Raw genomic sequence first — 22500 nt, forward strand, 5'->3', positions numbered from 1 at the left:
TGTACCTTTCATCGTATCGAATGGCAGCCCAAATCGATATTTCATTTGTCTTATCCAGGCTACAATCGGATTCTTAAGATACTATGTTATGTTTCATAAGTACGTGAAAGTACGCTTGAACAAAAGAAACAAAGATCTAACCATCACATGGAGGCGAATGGGAATGAATGCACGAGAGTCTTTATATACCTGTATGTATGCTTACAGGATTTGCCGGAGGATGAAATCTTAAAATAGGAAGAAATCATAATCATAAAGCATAATCTAATACACCTCATCCGTGTTCACAAGACAGGCCATTATTATTGGTTGTCTTTGGTCATCATCAGCGCGGGAGAAAGGAAAGAAAACCAAAAATCGTCATCCATCGCAGATCAGTTGGACTAGAGAAAGGATGTTACAGTCACTCGAAGATTGTTTCTAGTGGAACACTTTTAGAAGACGGATCCTGAGTTCGGCTCGTACCGGCACTGTTCGGGGCAGCCAACAGACGATCGCTATCGTCCTCGTCCTTTCCCCTGGTTACCGTTGTATCGGTCGGACTCGTAGTGGTGCTGATGACGGATTGCTGCAACGGTTTGATCGTCAATAGCGCCCGCAACTGCTAGAACCGCTTTCAGTTCTCGGTAAAGTACGGATGTGCCATGGCCTGGTCGGCACTCAGTCTCAACAGTGGGCGGCAAACGAGCAGCTTTTGGAGCAGGTCGCGCCCTTTCGAGTTCAACCTGGGTACAACCTGGCTCCAGGAGGTGGTCGGAGGGTATACTGTAAGCAGAGGGTATTCGTTTACAAGTCTTCTAGGTGAAAATCGCCCGAATGGATTCTTACGTGGGAAGGGTTTGTAGTCCGATAGCTGCGTTATGCCGGACCAGGTGTCTTCGGTCGGTGTACCGAGTAGTTTGAAGATTCGCTTTAGCTGATCATCTACATCCGATCCGGGAAAGAGGGGCCGTCCTGCGTTGGCCAGCTCGGCAAATATGCATCCCGCTGACCACATATCGATGCTGGTCGTGTACAGCTTGGCACCGAAGAGTACGTCCGGGGGTCGGTACCACAGAGTAACGACCTCGGCGGAGTAACATTTGACCGGTATTCCGAAAGCGCGCGCCAATCCAAAATCGGCCAGCTTCAGTTCCCCGTTTTTATTGATCAGCAGATTCTGCGGTTTCAGGTCCCGGTGCAGTACGTTGTGGCTATGGCAGAAGGCAAGCCCTCGCAGCAGCTGATACATGAAGCTCTTGACCACATCCGGATCGATCTCACCATTCAAACTGTCGAAGTACTTCTTCAGATCCTGGTCGCAGTGTTCGAACACTAGGGTCAGCTTCTTGTCCGAGTGGAGCACATCGTACAGCCGCACGATGTTTTTGTGTTTCAACTCCTTCAGCAGGCAGATTTCCCGCAGCGCCGAGCTTGGAACTCCTTCGTCGTCCTCGTCTAATCGCACACGCTTCAGGGCCACGATTTCGAGCGTGTCCCGGTTTTTCCCTTTAAATACCGTCCCGTACGTGCCTTCACCTATTTTCTCCAACTTTTCGTACTTTTGCATCTTGTCCACCGTTCACTGCAAGTTTCTTTAGAGGATTCTTTAGAGATTTTATCAAGAATTTGCCGAAAGCAACAATTTTACGTTCTTTTTTAAAAATGAGGATTTACACCAGTACGGTTCTTGAGTCCAGCTTCCTGGGCCTTCGCAAACTTTCCTGAGGATATAACTCTCTTTTATCTTGCGGACAAGCTGCTAAGGCCACATGCCCCAGTTTTCTGTGCCTCTGTTAGGTGTTTTGTTGTTGTTTCTGTCGATGTTCTGGTTCGATTATTTCTCTTCCGGATGTGGATTCCGGATTATTTCTTCCGGATGTGAGATGGACCGGTTGGGTGCAATCTGTTCGTTCCCTTTGGTAACGGCTATCCGTAATCTTAATTGCAGGACCTTGCCATAAGGCTGGAAGGAGAATTCGATCGTTAATGCAACACATTCTTGGAAAATCACGAACCTTAACACTTGCCGGTTTCGGGGGGTTTCCTTTCGAGACACACCCGGATCTCTGCCGAAGATTTCTGCTCACTCTGGGGTTTATTGTGAGAAGCTTATTGATTCCCGAAGCCGGGGTTAGAGCCGGATATTGAAGGACCCTTTTTGGGTAAAGGGAAAAGATAAGGTAGAATTCTTTTCCGTGAATTCAGCCCGGTCTTTTTGGAGATCTTTCGCGCCGCGGTTTTCCGAAGTTTCTTACACTTCCCCAGCGCACTTTTCCAGCGGAAATGAAGGCGGGAGTTGCTAATGATTCTAACTAGCTCTTATCACCTTAAATGTATCACGAAATTCAGGAAATTGTTCAATAAACTTAAAAACTCCCTCTTTTTGCAGCGATTTTCGGACAAAAACAACGGCACAGGGTTGTAGCTCATTTTTCATTTCGAATTTCGTTTTTCTTTCGGCAACACGCTCATATTTCACCGATCATCACTGTGACTAATGTCAAACTCACCGACTTTTATGAGGGCTACAACCCTGTGCCGTTTTTAAGAATTTTGAGAGATTTTGTTCGCGGTCCGTAGTTTTTTGTGAAATAATTAGGATAATTTTTCCTTTTCGTAGGTAAATATCTCCGATAAATGTACGCGAGTATTGTGAGAAAGTGGTCTCGTTGTTTGCGCACGAAGGCATTGTCTCTTGAAGACTGAAAATCCTCCCGACAAAGAGCTGGGGTACTCATGATTGTGCAGTTATCTCCTGTTGTGGAAGAGATGTGGAAAGGGGTGCGCGAGGAAAGCGGCAATTGCGGGGGAGTGCATCCAGGCGGCGATAGAAGAACAAGAAGCCCGTATCTGAATGCCTGAAAAATCTGGCCAACACTCGATCGGAGAAAAGGGGGGCCAGGCTGATAGTGTCTGTTTACTCCCCCTTTTTTTAGCTCGGAATCCGTCCAACCGCAAAGCCAGCCGAAGAAGCGACCACTTGAGGAGTGCGGGGCAGAACTGGGTCGGTGGGTGTTGGAAGTGATTCACTTTAATCATCGGCTGGACGGAGACGAGTGGGGCGCAAGTTATGCGTTCGCTTTCATAATTGTTTATAGCAACCGATAAGGCTTCCCCTTGCCGAGTGATGGTGTAATTTCCCTAATCAATCTCAGCGAGCCTCATCGCGGTTGCTTCCGCAAGAAATGTCCCATAACCGATCACGGTTATGGTCACGGCGATAACCAGAGATGTGCGAGAAGAAAGAATCTTCTGTTCGTTTGTGTTCGTTACGCCGAGTTCCCTTAACTCTTCTACCGCGATCGTGGCTCGGAAGTCGCCAACATGTGCATTTTTCCTCAATTTCGAAGACTAATCCTGCCCATTTGTCGTTACAGCAATTATTGTGTGAATCATACAACAGAGGCACGTAGCCAGGACTAACAGTGAGGCGCCACAGAGATGTTCCACGTCGAAAAGTGAAACACACCCAACACCCCAAAAACGCACTCCAATGAAGAAGTATTGCGCTCGTCGGTGATGATTGTTCGTGGTTGCGGGACGCAGTGCAAGCGAACGTGGCGCAGCAAGCGCTGGAAACGCGTTCAATAATCGTATCCAATTACCACCGAAACAGCCTTTTCGTGTCGAGCCGTCGGTCTAGTAGCGTGCGTTTTGCTTTTATTTCGGTCAGGCGCCAACAAAAGTGCCGGTTGAATCCCCAAATGTTGTGAAAAGGAAAAGTCCCTCGAGCTCAAATCGTGATCCTCGCGTTTAGATCGCATACCGATCGCATCGCCGTGGTCTCCCTTGCGTTTTGTGTTATATGTTCCAACAAAAATCGAGCCTTCTGAGCGAGATTTGGCTTATCAGCTAGAAGTGAACGAGAAGCGTTCATTGATCCGGTGGGCACGCAATGGCAACCACCACGAGCATCAACAGCACTGCCACCGAGAATGTCGATCTCGAGAGTTTTCTCGTTACGAAGCACTCGTGGAAGGGAAAGTACAGGCGCATTTTGTCAGTGAGTGCGGTAGGGATTTCCACCTATAATCCCGAGAAGTTCGATTCTACCAACCGGTGGCTATACGGCGATGTAATCAGCGTTCTGCCTAATCGTACGGCTAATGTAAGTAAACAGCAGAGGGAGATGCACATAAATACTGCTTATCGCTCGACATGTTTATCCTTTTTTAGACGCCATACGAGTTTGTGCTGAATCTACGAAAGGATAAGAAGGGACTGGAAACGGTTAAACTTTCGTCGGAAAACCGCGCCGAAGTGCTTACCTCGCTGTTGAAATATCACAAGGAGTTCCACGAAAAACCCAAACAAACGCCTGTAAGTATTGCAACCTGAATTGCCAATTGAAATCGCGCCTTGGGTTCATTAATTTGTCCGTGTCCACGTCCTTGCTCTCCCTTATGTCCGTGATTGTCGTGATTGCGAAACTAATAGCGTATTTCACTGTGATAATTGTTCTTATGACTCACTGGTACACATCAACCATCATCATATCCTCTTAGTCGGGTATTTAACTTGGGATAAATGTACCATCAATTGCTAAGCTAAATGTAACAATCTTAATGGGGCAACGTTTGCTATAGAACGTAGCATTCATTGTGAAAGGAGAAAGCACATGATAACCATGTAATCATGTGATCGAAGTAATCTTGTGCATCCGATATGCAACATTATCTGCCCATCCTGTGACTAACGAAATCGAGAAACAATTGTTGGGACGTTTTCTCGCATGGCGTAACGGTTCAAAATTAATTCTTCATTATTTTGGGAATATTCGCAAACAATCAAAACTTCTTTAAGCCCATTACCAATGCACGATGCATTAGAATGGAACGAACATTTGGAAAGCCTGCTTTGGTTACAGACGATTCGAAACCGATCAATCAAACAGCTCACGAACATAGCTTGCAACCCGAATGTGAGACAACAAAATTAACCCGAACACCACCACCGTCCGCAACGTTTCCGCTCGTAGTTTTGCCCTGTTCTCATCTTTCTGCGCGCCCTGCTCACTGTTTGCTCACGTTTCTGTTGTTTGCAGGATGATGTAGTTGAACGTCCTGTCGATCCGCTCGTCTACCACCATTCGTCATCCTTTCCATCAGCTTCATTGCGTACCGGGACACGGGACGATGGTAGTAGCAAGGGGGTGGCGTGGACGTGGTGGCTAAAGACGCTTGTATCCTCGTTTCTACCACTTACGCCTCCAGTTAGGCCCAGTTTGCCGTGTAGTACCGATATGGCCAAAGTGAGTTCGCAGCGAGCTCGCACTACTTACCGAAAACGATTGAACCGATGTGTGTTTGGGATGGATGGGGAAGAAAGATCACGCAACAGGGGTTTAAATAGATTCGGTATTTGATTAGTAGAGTGAGGGATGCCAAAAACTGTAAATAAGAATTAGAATTAAGGTTTTGTTTTGTACAGAAAAACAATCACGAAAGGGAGGATTATGGTTATGGTTTAGGGAGCTTGTTGTGGCACTTAAAAGATCCGTGCTTTCATTTTCGTTTTCCAGAAATACACTGCTTACAAGCATCACTGGTCCGGCACGACGCTGCCAGCCACGCTGGAAGTAACGCCAAGTTCACTAGATCAGCTCGATCCAACCACAAACACGATATTGGCCAGCTACAACTACAAAGATATCGATGGAATTATCGGCATTCAGGACTATCCGAATGGGATCGTGCTGGCGTACGGTGGCCATAGCCGGTTACATTTGTTTCGTGTCGAGAGAAATCACGATGTGGTGCAGATGATCGTTCAGAACGCGCAACAGTTCCTGGGGCTCGAGATCAAGGTGCTGAAGAACCAGATAACGCTCGAGCAGTTCGAGCAACAGCGCTTCGGAGCTTACAGTGGTGATCAGCATCAAACTTCGATGTCGGAGTTTACCGTCCAGAAGGTAACACCGCGCCATTCGGAACCGATGCGACGCATTCTCTGCCTTACAGATACAACACTGCTCGAGCGAGATCCGCAGACGTACAGCATCTGTACGTTGCGCCCTCTCGATAACATTTTCGCGCTGGTACGGCACGCGGAAAATATTCAAAAGTTTTCGATAGAGTACAAGAACGGGCTAGTGCGATCGTATATTACGAACGATCGCGATTCGCTGCTCGCGACCCTGCTCGATGCGGTACGATCATGCGGGAATGCCGATGTGCACGTTAGAATGTCGAGTACACCACGAGGGAAGAGAGTAGGACCGCTGACGATGAGTGTGGATGAAGAGACGGAGGCGAATCTGTTACGATACATTATGAGCTGCTACCAGTATCCCGTGAAGCGTTTTGATGTGATGGAACGGTTCAATTCCAACATTCCCTATAGTGGGTTGAACTACAGTGTAACACAGGATGTAAGTGCAACAGAATTATTCGGCGAGTGAATCCCTTTTAATTCGGCAACTTATTTCATTTTCTATTACAGAGTTTGTTTGCCGAGAGCAAGGAACGGTTGATTACTGGTGCGCTGCAAGCACTGATCGGTAGCAGTAAAGAGGACAACTCTCAGCTTAGTAACGTAGAGTTGGAAGCTTCATTTCACGTGCTCCGCCGGCTGCTAGCTAGCAAGGCGGGATTCGCAGCATTCACGAATCTGCCGGGCTTCCGGGAAGCAATCGGATTAAAGGTGGTTAGTGCCCTCAAGCGTAACGATCTGGCAGTAACATATGCAGCGATCGATATGGTAAATTCATTGATGCACTCCGACCATGATCTGAAGCAGGAACAGCTCAACAAGAGCTCGCTACTGCACACGAAAGCATTCCTCGAGCAGTTGCTAGATATGTGGAGCCGTCATGTGAACCAGGGTAGCGGTGCATTGGTACTGTCCGCGATGCTTGATTTCCTAACGTTTGCCTTGTGTGTGCCGTACAGTGAAACTACCGATGGGAAACAATTCGATATACTGCTCGAAATGGTCGCTTCCCGTGGCCGCACGCTCTACAAGCTGTTCCAACATCCCTCGTTGGCCATCGTAAAAGGTAGTGGGTTGGTGATGCGTGCACTGATCGAAGAGGGTGATGCGGCCATCTCTAGCCAAATGCAAACCCTAGCCCTGGATGAAGCCGCCCTCTGCCGACACATGCTTGTTGCGTTGTATACGCCCACGAACGACTCCACGATGCTCACCCACCGTCAGCTGTCGCGACATCTCGTGGGTCTCTGGATAACGGATAGTGATGATGCGATGAATCTGTTGAAGCGAATTTTTGTAAGTATGCCGTACTCCGGCAAAAGGGGAAATGGTGGCAATGTTAGTGATTTCTAACTAATCCTTCTAATTTTGTAGCCTGCAGGATTGCTTTCGTTTCTGGAAAGTGAAGCACCCGTCCCAAAGGAAGACATCGAGGAAGACAAGCTGAACTTTCGCGACAATCTGAAGCTGGCGGTACAGCATGCCGGCAATACTAGTGGAGGCAGCAAACGACTAAACTATTTGCTGGAAAAACATCTGGAAGGTATTAAACACTGGGGCATGAATCTGATCGATGCTCGACAGGAAAAGCTACAGCAGACGCAAAAGAACCGCCCGATAGTGCTGCGTAACCGACGGCAACGTAAAAAGGCAGGCGAACAGGGTGGATCACCGTTCAACTTGCCTCTGTTCTTTTATCAATTCGGCAAGAACCACGCAATGCCTAATTTGATTTGGAACCACAAGACACGGGAAGAGCTGCGAGCCGCATTGGAAAACGAATTGCGACAATTTTCGGCCGATAAGGACTTGGCCGGCAGTATGCTGGTGGCCTGGAACTACGATGAGTTCGAGGTGCAGTACCAGTGTTTGGCGGATGAGATCAAGATCGGGGACTACTATATACGTTTGCTGTTGGAGCGCGACGATTGGCCACAGAATCTCGTGAAGAATCCGTAAGATTCCAGGAAGCCCTATTGGCAGTGAAACAACTGAAGTTGTATATTAATTTCCGTACTCTTAATCTCTTAGCATCGAACTCTTCAATGCACTGTACCGACGAGTATTGTGTCGGAATCGACTAAACGATGATCAACTCACGGTGACTTCGTTGCAAGCTTTGGCAAAGGTGTACAAGCGCTATTACGAAGAGATAGGCTATTTCAGTGATATGCCGTACATTTTGCAAATGTTGGACAGGGTAAGGGAAAAAGGAAGAGAAAGAGAGATGAAGGGGAGTAATAGAAAGAGTTGATTATGTTCATTTCTTCTTTTTATTGCAGTGTCTTTCTCCTGCACTACGTGATGCATTGATCATCCTGATCAAGAATCTGGTGTTGCACAAATCCAACTGCCGCCCTTTGACCGACCATGTCAACTATCTGGTCGATCTGATTACTCTAGCCCATCTGCACAAAGGACGCGCGACGCTGAACACCAAGACAAACGTGATCGAAGCCGGTCCCAACATGAAGCTTCACGAGGAGAAAGACTGGTACTATAACGTGGAGCGGGAAAACGAAAAACCGGAACGCTGTGGGCCTGTCATGTTCTCGGAGCTGCGAGAACTGTGGACGAAGGGTATGCTGACCCCTCGAACTCGTTGTTGGGCCGTCGGTATGGATGGATGGCGTTCACTGCAGCAGATACCGCAGCTCAAGTGGTGCCTAATGGCAAAGGGAAGCCCACTGTTCAACGAGTCGGAGCTAGCGCAGCATGTGTTGGATATTTTGAACCAGTGTACGGCATTTTTTCCAAGCCGTGCACGAGATGGTGAAGCTGTCCTCATTCCCGGTCCACGGCTTTCCCGCAAACTGTCTGAGTTCATTTGCCTCCCGCACATTGTGCAGGTTTGTTTGACGCACGATCCGGGGCTGCTAGAACGTGTCGCTACGCTCCTGTGTCAGATCATGGAGGATAATCCGGAGATGTCGAAGGTGTATCTGACTGGCGTGTTCTACTTTATGCTTATGTATACGGGCAGCAACATACTGCCGATCGCTCGCTTCTTGAAGATGACACACATGAAGCAAGCTTTCCGCAGTGAGGATGCAACCGGTTCCCAATCGGGCATCATGTATCGCAGCATTCTTGGTCAGTTGTTGCCTGAGGCAATGGTTTGCTTCTTGGAGAATCACAGCGCGGAGAAGTTCGCCGAAACGTTTCTCGGTGAGTTCGATACACCCGAGGTCATCTGGAGCTCCGAGATGCGCCGGATGTTGATCGAAAAAATATCCGCACACATTGCCGACTTTACGCCCAAACTAAAGGGCCACACGATGGCTCGGTATCCGTACTTGGCGATACCGGTGATCAGCTATCCGCAGCTTGAGAACGAACTGTTCTGTCACATCTTCTACCTCCGCCATCTATGTGATACGGTCAAGTTTCCAAACTGGCCTATACCTGACCCGGTAAGAGACCAACGTGCCATCGTGTTTACTTAAGTACGAACCAACAACTGATTCGTTTGTTTCGTATTAGGTTCAACTGCTGAAACACACACTCGACGCTTGGCGCAAGGAAGTAGAGAAGAAGCCTTCGCAGATGACGGTGACTCAGGCCTATCTGGACCTTGATTTCGACTTGACGAAAAATCCCAACCCGGACGAGTCGGCCATCCGAAAAGCGTACTACCGGTTGGCACAGATGTACCATCCGGATAAGAATCCCAACGGACGTGTGAGTAGAGGGCACCATTAAATGAAAACTGAGACGCGCATTAACGGTTTAACCTTTTTTCCACGTGGTTTTTCAGGAAATTTTCGAGCGCGTAAATCGTGCGTATGAATTTCTCTGTTCCCGAAATGCACTGAACACCGATGGACCGAATCCGAGCAACATCGTGCTGATTCTCCGCACACAATCCATCCTCTTCGATCGATATGCGGAAGAGCTTCGACCATACAAGTACGCCGGCTACCCGCAGCTTATCAAAACGATACGTCTCGAGACGAAGGATGATCAGCTGTTCTCGAAGAGTGTTCCGCTGCTCAGTGCGGCATCCGAGCTTTGCTACCACACAGTTCACTGTTCAGCCCTGAACGCAGAGGAGCTACGGCGCGAAGAGGGCATCGAAGCGCTGCTAGATGCATATTCACGTTGTGTATCGATTCTCGGGGTCGATTCGGACCGTTCCTCGTTGCACTATGAGGTGATTTCCAACATTACCCGCTGCTTCGATGTGGCGTGTTGCTTTGAGAACTGCCGCAAAAAGATTCTCGAGTTGCCACAACTAATCGCTGACGTGTGTCGTGTCGTGTACTTCAAACACTCGCTCTCGGTCAGTTTGGTTACCTCGCTGGCGGTGAACAATGTGAATCTGCAGAACAATCTCGTGCGTAACGGTGTCCTGTGGTCGCTGATGTTGTTCCTCTTCGATTATGATTACACACTGGATGAGAGTGGTGTAACATCGGAAGAATGTTCTAACCAACAGCACGTGGCCAATAATTTATCAAAACTATCGCTGCTGGCCTGTGTTGCACTTGCCGGTTATCAGATGACACTGTTGGACGATCCTAAAACGGCCGTACTAAAGACACAACAGCCGGCACTCGCTGGAAAAAACACTTCGGGTAGCCCAACATCACGCAGCGAATCACCGCTGTCCGCTGGTCGTAACTCGCAGACGTACTCGCAGAACGCGTCGAATCTGATACAGAACAATTCAAGCTTGATACAGTCCGTGGCTTCCCTTGACCGAGTGTTGCAGGAAAAAAATGGAAAAGACGGGCTCAGTGGTGGCGGTGGTGACGGCACAGTGGCAGTGGTGGGAGATGGCGAGCCGCTCGACTGTGAGAAAGGGTTGCAGAGCAAAAAGTACAAAATCAGCAACACCCACCCCCCGGCGAATGCGATCGTAAAGCAAATCCTCGATCGACTGCTAACACCGTACGTCGCGAGCAAGATGGTGACGGACAATGAGCAGACGGTATTAAAGATGCTGACCTCCAACACGCGCAATCCGTACCTGATTTGGGACAATGGAACGCGTGCCCAGCTAACGGATTTTCTCGAACATCAGCGTACCGTGGCAGCTCGGGAGCAGTACGAGGATGTGACGGATATCTATGGGTTGGTGCAAGGCTTCTCATATGACGCCCATCGGTGAGTAACAATGGCGTAGTTCTCTGTCTATTAGGATCCTGAGCCTGCTGTGCTGTAGGCACAGCCTGGTTCGCTCAGCTCAGATTTCTAACATTTCGTTTGGGGTCTTCGTTCCAGTGACGAGCTTAAGATTGGCGGCATCTTCATCCGAGTGTACAACGAAATGCCAACGTATCCGATTGCTAACCCGAAGAGCTTTGTGATGGATTTGCTCGAATTTCTGAAGCAATCTTACAACCATCTGAATGGCAATGTCAGCGCTAGTGGAGGAAGTTCGAGTGCTACCAGTCCAGCAGCCATTAAACCACCTCCTCTTCCATCGATGGGAGATTCTATTCTCGTTCCAACAAAAACCTGGAAACCGTTGGCACCGCAACGGAATGCCCCGAAGGTACCAGGGCAGCCGGGTAATAGCGACATAAGCGCCGTGCTCAGTGAGTATGCACGATCGAAGCAACGGAGCCAGCTGGTGGAACCGGGAGGAACATCGCAGAGCAATGGTCCCAAGTACGATTTCACGAATCATTCGCCGGCCACAACCACCAGACATCTCATTATGGCGTTGCAGGCGCTAATATCGGTCATTAAATCGAACACAAACGTCGAGATACAGTGTATCGGGCACTTCGAGATGTTGTTCGCGCTGTTATCAACGAGCGTGTGTGGGCAGGAGAATCGCATCGTCAAGACGCTAGCACTGGAGGTCGTCTGTCAGGTGTCACGCAACAAGGAGTGTGTTACTGAGATAGCCGCTTGTGAAATCTTTGGCCTCTATCTGGTCGTCCTGAAGGATGGTGAGCTGAGAGAGCACTTATGCCGTGTCCTGGAAACCCTGTCCGGGTTGCTGAACGTCCCGAAGATGGTGAAGGAGGGCCATGCCAAGGGTGCTGTGATCTATCTGCTCGATCTGTTCTGTAACGCCAGCAATCCGCAGATCCGGGAACAGTGCGCCGAGATACTGGCAAAGATGAACGCCGATAAGCTCAGCGGGCCGAAGGTGCGCATTACAGTGTGCAAATATCTACCAGCCGTCTTTCTCGATGCGATGATCGACTCGACGTCGGTGGCAGTGCAAATGTACGAATCAGTTCACGAGCACCCGGAGTTAATCTGGAACGATGATATAAGGGCGTGCGTTTCCGATGCTGTGCACATAATGGCAAATACCTTCGGTGCACAGCAGCGCCAAAACCCGCGCACACTGTGGCGTGATCCGGAAATACTGCCCGAGCTGCTCTCGAACGAGCTGATCATTTCGGGGGTTTATCTCCGGCTTTACGTGTCAAACCCGGGATGGACGCTTCGGAAACCGAAACAGTTTTTAGCTGATCTGCTCGATTTCATCGTAGACAATATCAGCCGTTCGGGCGTGGACAAGGGAGTACTCGATCTGGCCACTACCGGGCTCGTGCTCCTATTGAACGCCCAGCCCAACCTTGCCGACTCTGTACCGGTCCTTGGCCATATACCGAAGTTTTTCCGTCAACTTTCTGTTCAGCCAAAGAGTGCCCTCACCGTACTGCACCAGCTCTCGCTGTCTGAGGTAATATACGGGATTCTAGATCCTTCGTCCACTGATTCCTTAACATTTTTTGTCTCTCTTCCGCTTCAGATCTGTGTGAGTGCGATTTCACAAACGGAGTGTATCCCATCGCTGAAAAGTTGCATGGAGCGCCATCGTGATCTTACCGCGACCGCTTGTGAAACCCTCAGTCGATTGTTCAAGTGTCAACATGTAAGGATAAGATGTTATCCATGTAATCTTTATCATTTTGCTTATAATTTTTCGCTCACTTACTTTCTCTTGAACAGGACTCACTGATACGTCAATCACTCGAGTGTCAATTAATACCTTACCTGCTGGCCTTGCTAGATACACGCTTCGAGCTGGCTACCAATCCGGCAATGGTGAAAGCCCAAATAGTGGCCGCCCTCAAGGCGATGGCTTCGAATCTGACGTATGGTGACCGGGTAGCACACATACTCAACCAGAACCCAATCTGGGCCGAGTATCGCGACCAGAAGCACGATCTGTTCATTACCGATACGGATGTGCGAGGTTATCTTATGGGTTCGTAGCTCCATCCTTTACCGTCGCGTGATTTGTTTCGATCGAGCTTTGCTTATTAATCCGTTTTGTGATCTATACACAGGTGTACCGAACACGACAGCTGGCTATTTGACTCAAGGGCCGACGAAGAATGTAGAAGTGCTGACATCACCACCCCCCATGGATCGTGATGATCCTCTGTTCGCACGTAGCAACAGTAGTAGTAGCGGTGGTGGCGGTGGAAGTATTTAAGTTCCAACTTCGCCACAGCGCAGGAAGAAAGAAGAGATGTCTAGAGGTTCGAGCTACCGATTATTGGCCATTAATTTTGCGTTTCTGTTCGCTTAACCACCCCCGCAATTAACCGAGGGTCTTGACCCGATTATACTCAAACTCTGGCCCTGAAGGGTCCTCGGTATTATTCCTATCATCACGATTCTCTCTCCATCAGCTCTCAGTTTCGACTTGTGCGCGTTTTGTAATGTGATATTTTAGTCGCGAAAGTGGAAACTGGAAGAAAAGGTTCGGTGAAACAATAAGCGGGAAGAAAGGAAACAAATGTGTATTAGAATGGAACGTTGTCTGGTAACGTTGTAAAATATCAAGCGAAACGCGTTGGCGAAATGTTTTGCGCGAACAATAACACACAATTCCTTAACCAAATCGTGAATATACAAGGAAATAAAGTGGCAAACAACAACTGTTTGGTATGTTGTTTGTGCAGAGTATAGATGTTGTATCCATACCGCGTAGTCTCACCGGTCTGCGGGCAATAATCAACTTTTTAATGTTAGTTTTGTATCTTTATTATATAGTTTCAGACTTTTTTGTAACACTTTTTTTCCTTCATTCTCTGCTCTGCTCGCACTCATATCATGCAGAGTTTCAGCGTTTCTTGTGTCTGTGCCATGGCCACATCCGGTCGGCTTCTTTCAATCTGTCGCTCGTTCTCCCCTTTCCCTTTCTCTCTCTCTGACTTTCTCTCTCTCTCTTTGTCTCTACTGGTTTATGTTAGCGGCTGATCAAATGCCGCTTGTTTCAAAGTTTTGCCTTGTTCCTATATAGCGCTGACATGTGACTCTTACACAATAAGTCCTAATGGAGGTAAGGGAGGGCATATGGGGGAGCAGGTTGATGATCGTTAATTGAGAAGGACGGAAGGAGGGAACTCTTAAGGGGGAGGGGGCGGGGGAAGGGGCTGATCGATCTATAATAGCAAATAGCACAGAGCGTAGACGTCATATCATCTCGTAGCAAGTTCATCCATTTCATTTCATCCCACTCCTTTTATTACCAACAGCGGTAGGCATTGTACTGTGGGTTTTCAAATCAAAACGCCTCACTACTCAGGCTGGCACAAATCAACGATAATAGTGAGCAAGCGTGTTGTTCTGCATGTTAGGGCGAAGTATGAAGAAACAATCAATGAAATGACTGATTTGAAGAGTAATAGCAGTGCGGTCTGGTAGTGAATTACGAGCCTAATACGCAATACTAGCTTATCATACAACGCCGTTGTGCCTCGAAAGGCCACAGGAGGACACACAGGTTCGGGATGGGGTTTACATTGCTTAACTTTTGTAAAGGTTTCATCGCGCTACCACAGGTTATTCCCTTCGTTATCTCTCGCTCTCTGCATTCTACATTGGTTTAGTTTGTCTATGTTTCTTCATTTAGATTTGCTTTGGGCAGAGGGAAGTCCAGCGCATTCTACGTTATCTGTTCCCCGGCACCATTCGGCTCGTTCCATCGCAACGTGGAAACAGTGCCAGGAGAATTGGTTTATAGAACGTTTTGCCTATAGAACTATTCGATTGTTAATTGTAAAATGTGCGTTTACTTTTCATCATTCATCATTATGGGTTTGTCGTTTCCCTAATTTCTTAGTTCGAAGGATACTAGGCGTCTCTGTACGCGTCTCTCGTGGCGTGTCTGTATGTATGTGTTTTGTAACGGGTGAAAGGGTAGCCGGCAGGTGGTTCACTTCCGTTCCGCTAAAGCAAAGAAACAATGCCAAGAAAGCCCCCTGAACGATGGCGATCTGCGGCCCTGCGCTTGCTCCTGGTTACGCTCATCCCTGGTTCGCTCACCCCTCTTCGGTCCTACTATTAGCTACTATCTTCATGATTCGATTCACCAACTCGTTCGATCAAAGTTCGATTCAGGCGCCATTTTGGTTTACCTTTTGTCGTGTTTTTCTATTGAGTTCAACTACTATTTTCCTTCGTCGGCTCTATCCATTCGTCACTTTTCAGTTTTTCGTATTTTACCTGTCTCTGTAGGAGTATGTTTTGCGTGTGCGATTTTTAGGTGGATTTTTAACGTTTTTTTCATGGTCATGGTTGAAACGATACGATCTGGATTGCGTAAAAAAAAGTCTAAACCTCTAGCATGAGTTGGCCACTGTACCTGTTGCTGTACCAACAGACTGGCAGTAGCCCGACCTAAAGAGTTGAAAACTTCAATCGAATCCCAGGTTTTGTGCCACTGTAAACCGTGTTACCTAGTTACGTATTCGCGGACGTCGTCGTCTACGTAGTCGTCTATTCTATTCGCTTGTTCTGGTTCCCCACAACATCGTTCAGAGAGAAGCTATTCTAAATAAGTGATTGTTTGCATGTTTTCCCAACTTCGGCTGCTATCCTGGCTCAAGTGTTGTTTCTAAGTGTTTAGCTATCGCGGTTTTCATAAAAAAGATGGATTCGTCTCTATTCTCCCTAACCAGCCAAAAAACCAGCATTCTCTGCATATGGTGGTGCGCTGTGTTTCGATTTCGCGTCCATCGTACGTTGAAACCATGTACCGTACCTAGCCCACCGAGGAAAAATAGGGAGCGGGGAACAGATGCCATTACCCCATTTCGATGCCATGCCCTCTCTATGGCCGATGTTTCATTCCATACAATTTTCGTTACCACAACGCAACAGTAGCCTTTGTGAAGAAGGAAATGAGCATTTTCTGTGATGAGATGCAGAATGCACAGTTGAAATGAAATTTAAAGCATATCATAGTCAAAACCGTTCTTGAAATAATGATACACTTAGTCTGCGTCTTTCGGTGAGGGTGTTTGATTGTAAGTAGTGAGTGACATGTGCTGTTACCTTTTTCTAATCGTCGTTTTCACAAGAGAAAATAGTTGGCGACTTTGGTTGGCGTTTATTTGCCACCATATTGAACGAATCGACCTCTGCTTTCTCAGATTACTTTAGTTTGAAACACTTAGGGCAGTGATATATTGATGTTTCAGTATTTTACCTTTGTTTTGTGTCAGCTCTGCATTTGCTTCTCCGATCTTTTTGTGTCCGTTACTTTTGTCTGTTTTTTTTTTTGATAGATTCATCCCTTATGACTGCTCTCGTGTTTTACTTGATGCTTTAACTACGGTTAAGGATACTCTTTGTTTTGCAGTTCTCTATCCCCTTCATTCACCTCATGTTTGTATCGGCAAGAGTACAGAGAATGTTTGTGGTATTTTGTTTGTTTGCTTTTCAACTTACTTATCTTTTTATGTTTCTTTCCTTTTGTTTTGCCTAGTTTTGTATATTCTCTTAAACACTTTGGTATCACCTTTAGGGTCTGCTGCTTCCTTATCCGCTGCTACTTCTGCTGTCGCTGCTGCACTGCGTCAGTCACTTTCTACTGCCTACGAATCGAATGAGAGTTTGCTAAATTTCCCAAAAAACATCGCTCTCTCATCTTCAGCTTCTCGTTCAGCTGTACAATGGCCAGGTCGTGCCCCAAAAGCGGAAGCGAAACTTAAACGATGACAATGGTTAAACGGATTCACCATAAACCACAAAGCATGACGACGGAAATCGCGCAGCTATTTAGGAAAGCCTTCGAAGCTGTGACTAGGATGGCGCCTCCCTTGAGGGCCAATATAGGGCTAGTGGTTACATGTTGCGGGCGTTCAGAACCGCAAACAGAAAAAAACAGAAGAAGTGTTGCCACTACCATTACCAATGATTAAATAGAGTGTTGGTACATCTTGTGTCTTTCCTGCTATCTGTTACTTCGTTCTAACACCTAACATCATCCGCATATAACCTAGAAGCGTTTTGTATGTAATACGATTTATCTATTGATGGTTTTTGATGAAAGGTCCTTTTTCGTTTAACTACTTTACCTTCCTCTCCTGCTGTGATCCTTGGTTCGCCCTTGTGATACGCTTGATTGTGCCTTCCGTCCTAAACTTTCCGCTCAGCAACGAGGAGCAGAACAAAAGCCTTCCTGTTGGATAGAATATCGCTGTGTCTTGTGGCATTGAGCTAACAGTATCTATTCTCTTTATACGCTTCCCACCAATTGAAAGATGCTAATGGAATGTTGCTATGCGTTTCTTCCTCTTTTTTCCGGGCTGGAAATGCTCGAACATCAAAACCATTTTCGGTGAGCTTTACTCAAGCGAATCAATCGGATCTTTGAAAACCCTGTTAAACAGGAAGCTGCAGTGTTGTACTCTAAAATTCACCTAGCAGGGGGACACAGTGAACTGAGAGCATTGGAAATTAAAAATACCACATTATGCAGTGCCTTCAAACAAACACCGATAAATCAAAGCAACGTGAAATCGGCGCAATCTAGGGCGATTTAATGCCTGTGAAAACGTTCACAACGAAAAACACACAGACCGACAAACAGATACATTTACTACGACTATGTTCTACTTGTTGCGACCCGGGGAGGAGAGTATGACAATGATTATATACAGCATCATCTAACATCTATTAAGAATTCATCATCCATTCATTGCACCATTCATACAGATTGGTAGTCTGATTTCCGTTTTTGGACTAGCGCAAAGTTGATGGATTTCTCTTTCTAGGTGGAAAGGAATGAAAAAAAATTCTTTCGCGCTTTGTGGCTTAATACTTTCATCACCAGCTCTCGCTTGTTTTTTCTTTGACTCTTTATATCGCTTTCGTTATGCACTTTTTCTCTATTTTAACCTTCTTTGATCTTTTATAGTTTATACTTTGTTTTGTAGCTATTTTTCATTCCATCCTTCTTCTTTTTTTCCTCTTCTCCTCTTTTTCACTACTATAATTCCCTATCTACACCTCATTTATGCTAGCGGCATCATTTATAGATTCTTTTTTGTTTTACTGTTAAATGTTGATGTCCACTAAAATGAAGCGAAGTACCCTTTCCTAAAGCATTTCCCATCTTTCCATTTTTTTTCTAAACACAAAAGAACAGCAAAGATGGCTTGCAAGAAAAAGACAAAACAAAACCTGCCACCATGTGTCTGGCCCAGGAGGCACGGCATCGGGGAGGCGAGATGAAGCTTGCGCGGGAAAAAATAAATATGCATATTACACTATATGCTATGTATATATATATGTCTATATAATTGGTTTATATATAGTGCTTGTTTGTTTTGCTTCTTACATTTTGTTAGCCTCCGTCTCACCTCTTCGTTTCTCCTTCAATCGCTTAGGATAGTGCGCTAAATGAACCATTTCATACAAGTCCCGCGTTCCACCTCGTTCTCTGTTTGCCGGTTACATTTCCGCTATGAGAAGGGTAGCTCCTTACCCCATTATCCTCCGTTCTTCTGTACGCTTTCCAATGGGTCGTGTTGTGGTTTCGATTTCATGTGTTGTGTATGTGTGGTTTTTTGTTAGTGGTTTGGTTTGTCCTACTAATGAAGCGAAATAGCGGCAGTGATCACACGTTTATATATTGTCCAAATATCGGCTGGGTATCTTCTTAAGTAGTTCACCTTTTTTTTTCTTCTTTCCACCTCCCCCCTCCCCTTTCCTTTTTTCATCTGCTTACTTCTCGAATTCATCTCCATCATTCATCAAAAAATCAGGCCCAATGGCTCTGTTTGGTCTACTGCACCGCTTACCGCGGTTCCCGAGTGGTTGCAAGGAATGAGAAGATCCTAGCTTCCAACGAGATAAGAAAGAAATCTGAACCAAAACACTGGAAAGAGCGATCACCGGTTACTGTGCGATCGTGTCTGAAATTAGAACCCTTGCCCTTATCTTGTAACTGGGTGTATCTGTGATTGATCATCACCGAGACCGACAAATATGCATTTTTGACTAAACACAATCCTTGACAAGCCTTCAACCGAAACCGAAACGCATGTCTTCCTTTTTGAGTTCTAGTAATGCTCGGTTTGTGTTTGCAGTTGTTTGCCGGATAGCGGCTGGTTGTAGGCGATCCCATGAATTTTGATAATCCATTTTTAAGCAATAGTCCTCACACTTCTTCGCGAGTTTTACATTTTGCAGTTCCTGCTCCGTAACGTTTCACTGCGCAAGCAAAAATTTATGTATATATATATATATGTATATATTTGTTTTTCATATATATATATTTGCTGAAGTATGTATATTTATATGTATATATATATAGATTTAATTATATATATAAATATAAATATATTTATATATTTTAAAATAGATAAACTTTGATATATCTATACTCTCACAGAGGGGCACCGGCATTCACAGGGTGCGCTGCAATGGGATAGGGAGCTGGCCTCGCATCTGCCGCATTCCCGTTCCTGAAACGACGGCTCTAGAGATCCGCAGCTGCCGGTATGAACCGGTAACACCAACGGTAGGTCGATCGGTTTGGATTTGGCGCAAAACGTTAAGCTCACACTCGCACTCTGTGTAACTGTTGTCGAAATATCGCGATATCACGCCCACTTCCCCTCAACCGGAGCACCCAAGCAGAATTGAAACACGTGGCGGATGCAAGGATAACTGAGTAACGAAACGGCAATCGTCTGGAGGCGATAAATGATGGGGAGGGAACGCACCGCGCACCGGTAACGTCCTGCAAACCATTCCTGCAAGCTGCAAGAACCAGCGTCCAGCGTGTAGCCACCATTGTTGCTGCTGCCATACCACCGTCGCGGACAGTAGAACGGCGGTCAGCAGTTTGGCGATCATACACCAACGTACGCTATAGGCAGCAGCTTTCGCCGTTGCATGACATTCATGTACCACGGATGCTGGATGTTGGGCAGCTGATTTAAGCGAATCCAACCTCCGCTGAAAGCGGCATCCTCGGGATGCAGGATCGGCATCGAGGGCAGTGGGTGGCAGCAAGGAGTGGAAGAGCAGCAGCAGCATCGTGCATCAATCGCCTTCGGGCCCTTCTACAAAGTGACCCCGCACGTCCAGCGCGGTGGCCAGCTGTAGCACGATGTGTGCCAGCGAAGGATGCTCCAGCAGCTCGGGTCCCGGTAGGGGAGGCTCGCAGCGTGGCCGCTGGTGACGCCCCCGGAAGCCACGGTGCAACCGTAGCGCCACATCACAAAACACAAAACGTAAAATGAGTGTCCGCAGGAAATCGTCTCCGAAGAACTGGACATACGATGAATCTACAAGCGAAAAGAAGATCAAGAAGAGCGAAAGGAGTTGGTAAACAGTGTTGTGATGAGTGAGGGCAGCAACACACTAACCTATGTAACCGATTCCTTGTTCAATCTCGTCCATCCGACAACGAGTCACTAGCCGGGAGGCTTCGGTTACGAAGCGATCGACGTAGTTTTGGCATCGCTCCCAGTGGTGTATCGGTACATCGCCCACGTTGCAGATGTAACAGATGGCCGTCATGGGCGAGTGCAGGAACAGGGTGAACAATGAACCATGGTGCTGTAGGTCTACTGTGGCGATGAATGGAATAGAGGACGGAAACCAAATAGCATCAGCAAACCAGAGGAAGCGTCCACCGGAATAAAGGACATACCTTGATAGCTAGCAGGAACATCCTGGGGTGACATGAGTATTACGAGCGGCTGCCCAAAATACCTGGAACCGAACGAAGTAAACCCAACGTCAGCAACGACCGATCGACAAACGGAGAAGAGGCACCCTTACCTGGGTATATGCTGGAACACGAATGAATTGTCCGAATCGATGATGATAAAGAGAGGCCTCCGCGTATACGGGTACAGATCGCCCGGGTATAGACAGTGTGGTTCCTTGTAGCCAGCACTGGACTTGCCCCTGACCGACAGTCCACTGTCCACGGCGTCCCGTTTCACGCTTGTAGCAAGCCCACCCAATTCGTAACCATCTGGCGTGAACAAAGGAGAAGGAAGGATGCATTAGCTGCTGCCTTCTTAGCCGATCCGCCTTAGACGAGTGACTTACAGTCTTGTGGATGCTTCGTAGTCGAGAAGCAACCATCGGCCGACATGTAGAGCAGCAGGGCACCGCCCGGTGGTAGCTCCTTAAATCCGCTCGACAGGAACACCATCAGCTGGCTGAGCGATGGTTTGTAGAGCAAATACTTGTGCGGGTTATCACGCATTGATCGACGATCTCCGTTTTCCACGTAACCTACCGAACAGAACAGAAGGATTACTTGGTACGAGCACGATGATTGTGGCCACCGGGGTTACCTTTCGAGCCTGGAACACCGTACGGTGGCATGCGACTAGCCGCTGGACTGGCATCGTGTGGTCCACCGTGCGCCATCGGATGACCGATCATCGGGTGCATCGAATCGGTTGGTTCTCGCTCCAGCGTTTGCAGCATCCTAGGGACACCAAGATTAATAGGTTGCGGAAACGGTTCTCGTGGGGTTCCTTCTACCCACAACACACTTACCGGAACATGTCCATCGTCAGCTCGGAGAACTTGGCCTGCTCGCAGGCCGAACCGACAATCAGGATCTCCTGCAGGCTGAGTGTCATGTGGGGCGTTCGCTCGCACGGTGGCGTCGTCAGCGGGCTTAACCTGGAACCGGAACCACTTCAAATCAACACGGGTGAAGGTGCTGCGTTCTGAGCAGAAAAAGACGAATGGCCCGTGCTTTCGACTATTGGTCACCTCACCCTCTCGTTTATGTGCGTGCATGTGTGTATATGTCCTTTATGTGTTGTTTGTATGTCTATGTATGTAGGGTATGTGATCGAAAATGATGATTCTGTTTTGGGTGGTAATGAATGGGTGTAAGTGACCGATGAATGTTTTCCAATGAAGGATCCTCTAGGTGCAAGTAATGCTTGTATGTGTGCATATGTATGTGCTCGCGTTGGTGTATGAATGAAATGAAATGTTTAGACATGATTTGGACAGGAGCATGATGAGCAATGCTTGGTTTTAACGAGATCAATCACGTGATGAGCATCCTGCATCCGGTATCCTGACGATTAACATGATGATGAAGCAAGGCTGAATCACGTCGTGAAATAGGAGGAAAAGAGGGGCCTTTTGGATTCGATCTTCATACAAACGATCGTTGATTCGGAACTGTACACGAATACACATCATAGACACATACAAGCGCTTGTGCTTGGATGGACAAATTAGTTTAATTTTGGTGAGTCATCGAACATGAGCCACTCGAGCAATAAGTACTCTTGTCTCGTGTTTATCACGAGTGTAGCCACAAATAATGGATGTGGATTGAGGGCGATATAGAAAGGTGGGCATGGATGATAGGATGGTGAA

The 22500-nt window shown here is 47.2% G+C and overlaps 3 protein-coding genes across 8 annotated transcripts in view; 1 reads left to right on the plus strand and 2 right to left on the minus strand.

Moving 5' to 3' along the window:
- Nucleotides 1-1940, minus strand: part of LOC125955230 (cyclin-dependent kinase 5 homolog) — a 2016-nt gene extending 76 nt beyond the window's left edge. Inside the window, exons 1-2 of the mRNA XM_049686238.1 lie at nt 829-1940; nt 1-765 (exon numbers count right to left, since the gene is read on the minus strand). The exon at nt 1-765 is cut by the window's left edge and continues 76 nt beyond it. Coding sequence (XP_049542195.1) covers nt 617-765; nt 829-1549 — 870 coding nt within the window. The 5' untranslated portion in view covers nt 1550-1940 and the 3' untranslated portion in view covers nt 1-616. The remainder of the gene's footprint in view (nt 766-828) is intronic.
- A 563-nt stretch (nt 1941-2503) lies between these two features.
- LOC125956701 (dnaJ homolog subfamily C member 13) lies at nt 2504-13800 on the plus strand. 3 transcript variants are annotated; one of them, XM_049688803.1, is made up of 15 exons: nt 2504-2602; nt 3360-4090; nt 4159-4302; nt 5027-5233; nt 5504-6352; nt 6424-7209; nt 7288-7868; nt 7945-8113; nt 8196-9326; nt 9397-9594; nt 9671-11022; nt 11140-12565; nt 12635-12757; nt 12835-13093; nt 13176-13800. In XM_049688803.1, exons 2-15 carry the CDS (start codon nt 3878-3880, stop codon nt 13322-13324), a joined length of 7587 nt encoding a protein of 2528 aa, XP_049544760.1. In that variant the 5' UTR covers nt 2504-2602; nt 3360-3877; the 3' UTR covers nt 13325-13800. The 3 variants fall into 3 exon arrangements, with proteins under 3 accessions (XP_049544760.1, XP_049544759.1, XP_049544761.1); XM_049688802.1 differs by lacking the exon at nt 2504-2602 and adding an exon at nt 3155-3214; XM_049688804.1 differs by lacking the exons at nt 2504-2602; nt 5027-5233 and adding an exon at nt 3157-3214.
- Nucleotides 13801-19516: 5716 nt separating this feature from the next.
- Nucleotides 19517-22500, minus strand: part of LOC125957266 (protein SCAI) — a 7403-nt gene continuing 4419 nt past the window's right edge. Inside the window, exons 5-11 of one of the 4 annotated variants that reach the window (XM_049689855.1) lie at nt 21655-21783; nt 21447-21583; nt 21196-21384; nt 20920-21118; nt 20789-20850; nt 20502-20702; nt 19517-20420 (exon numbers count right to left, since the gene is read on the minus strand). In XM_049689855.1, coding sequence (XP_049545812.1) covers nt 20176-20420; nt 20502-20702; nt 20789-20850; nt 20920-21118; nt 21196-21384; nt 21447-21583; nt 21655-21783 — 1162 coding nt within the window. In that variant the 3' untranslated portion in view covers nt 19517-20175. Of the gene's footprint in view, nt 20421-20501; nt 20706-20788; nt 20851-20919; nt 21119-21195; nt 21385-21446; nt 21584-21654; nt 21799-22500 lie in introns of all 4 variants that reach the window. The other 3 variants (XM_049689854.1, XM_049689853.1, XM_049689852.1) reach the window with 3 other exon arrangements.

Source organism: Anopheles darlingi, chromosome 3 (assembly GCF_943734745.1).
Source record: "Anopheles darlingi chromosome 3, idAnoDarlMG_H_01, whole genome shotgun sequence".
Classification (NCBI taxonomy): Eukaryota; Metazoa; Arthropoda; class Insecta; order Diptera; family Culicidae; genus Anopheles; species Anopheles darlingi.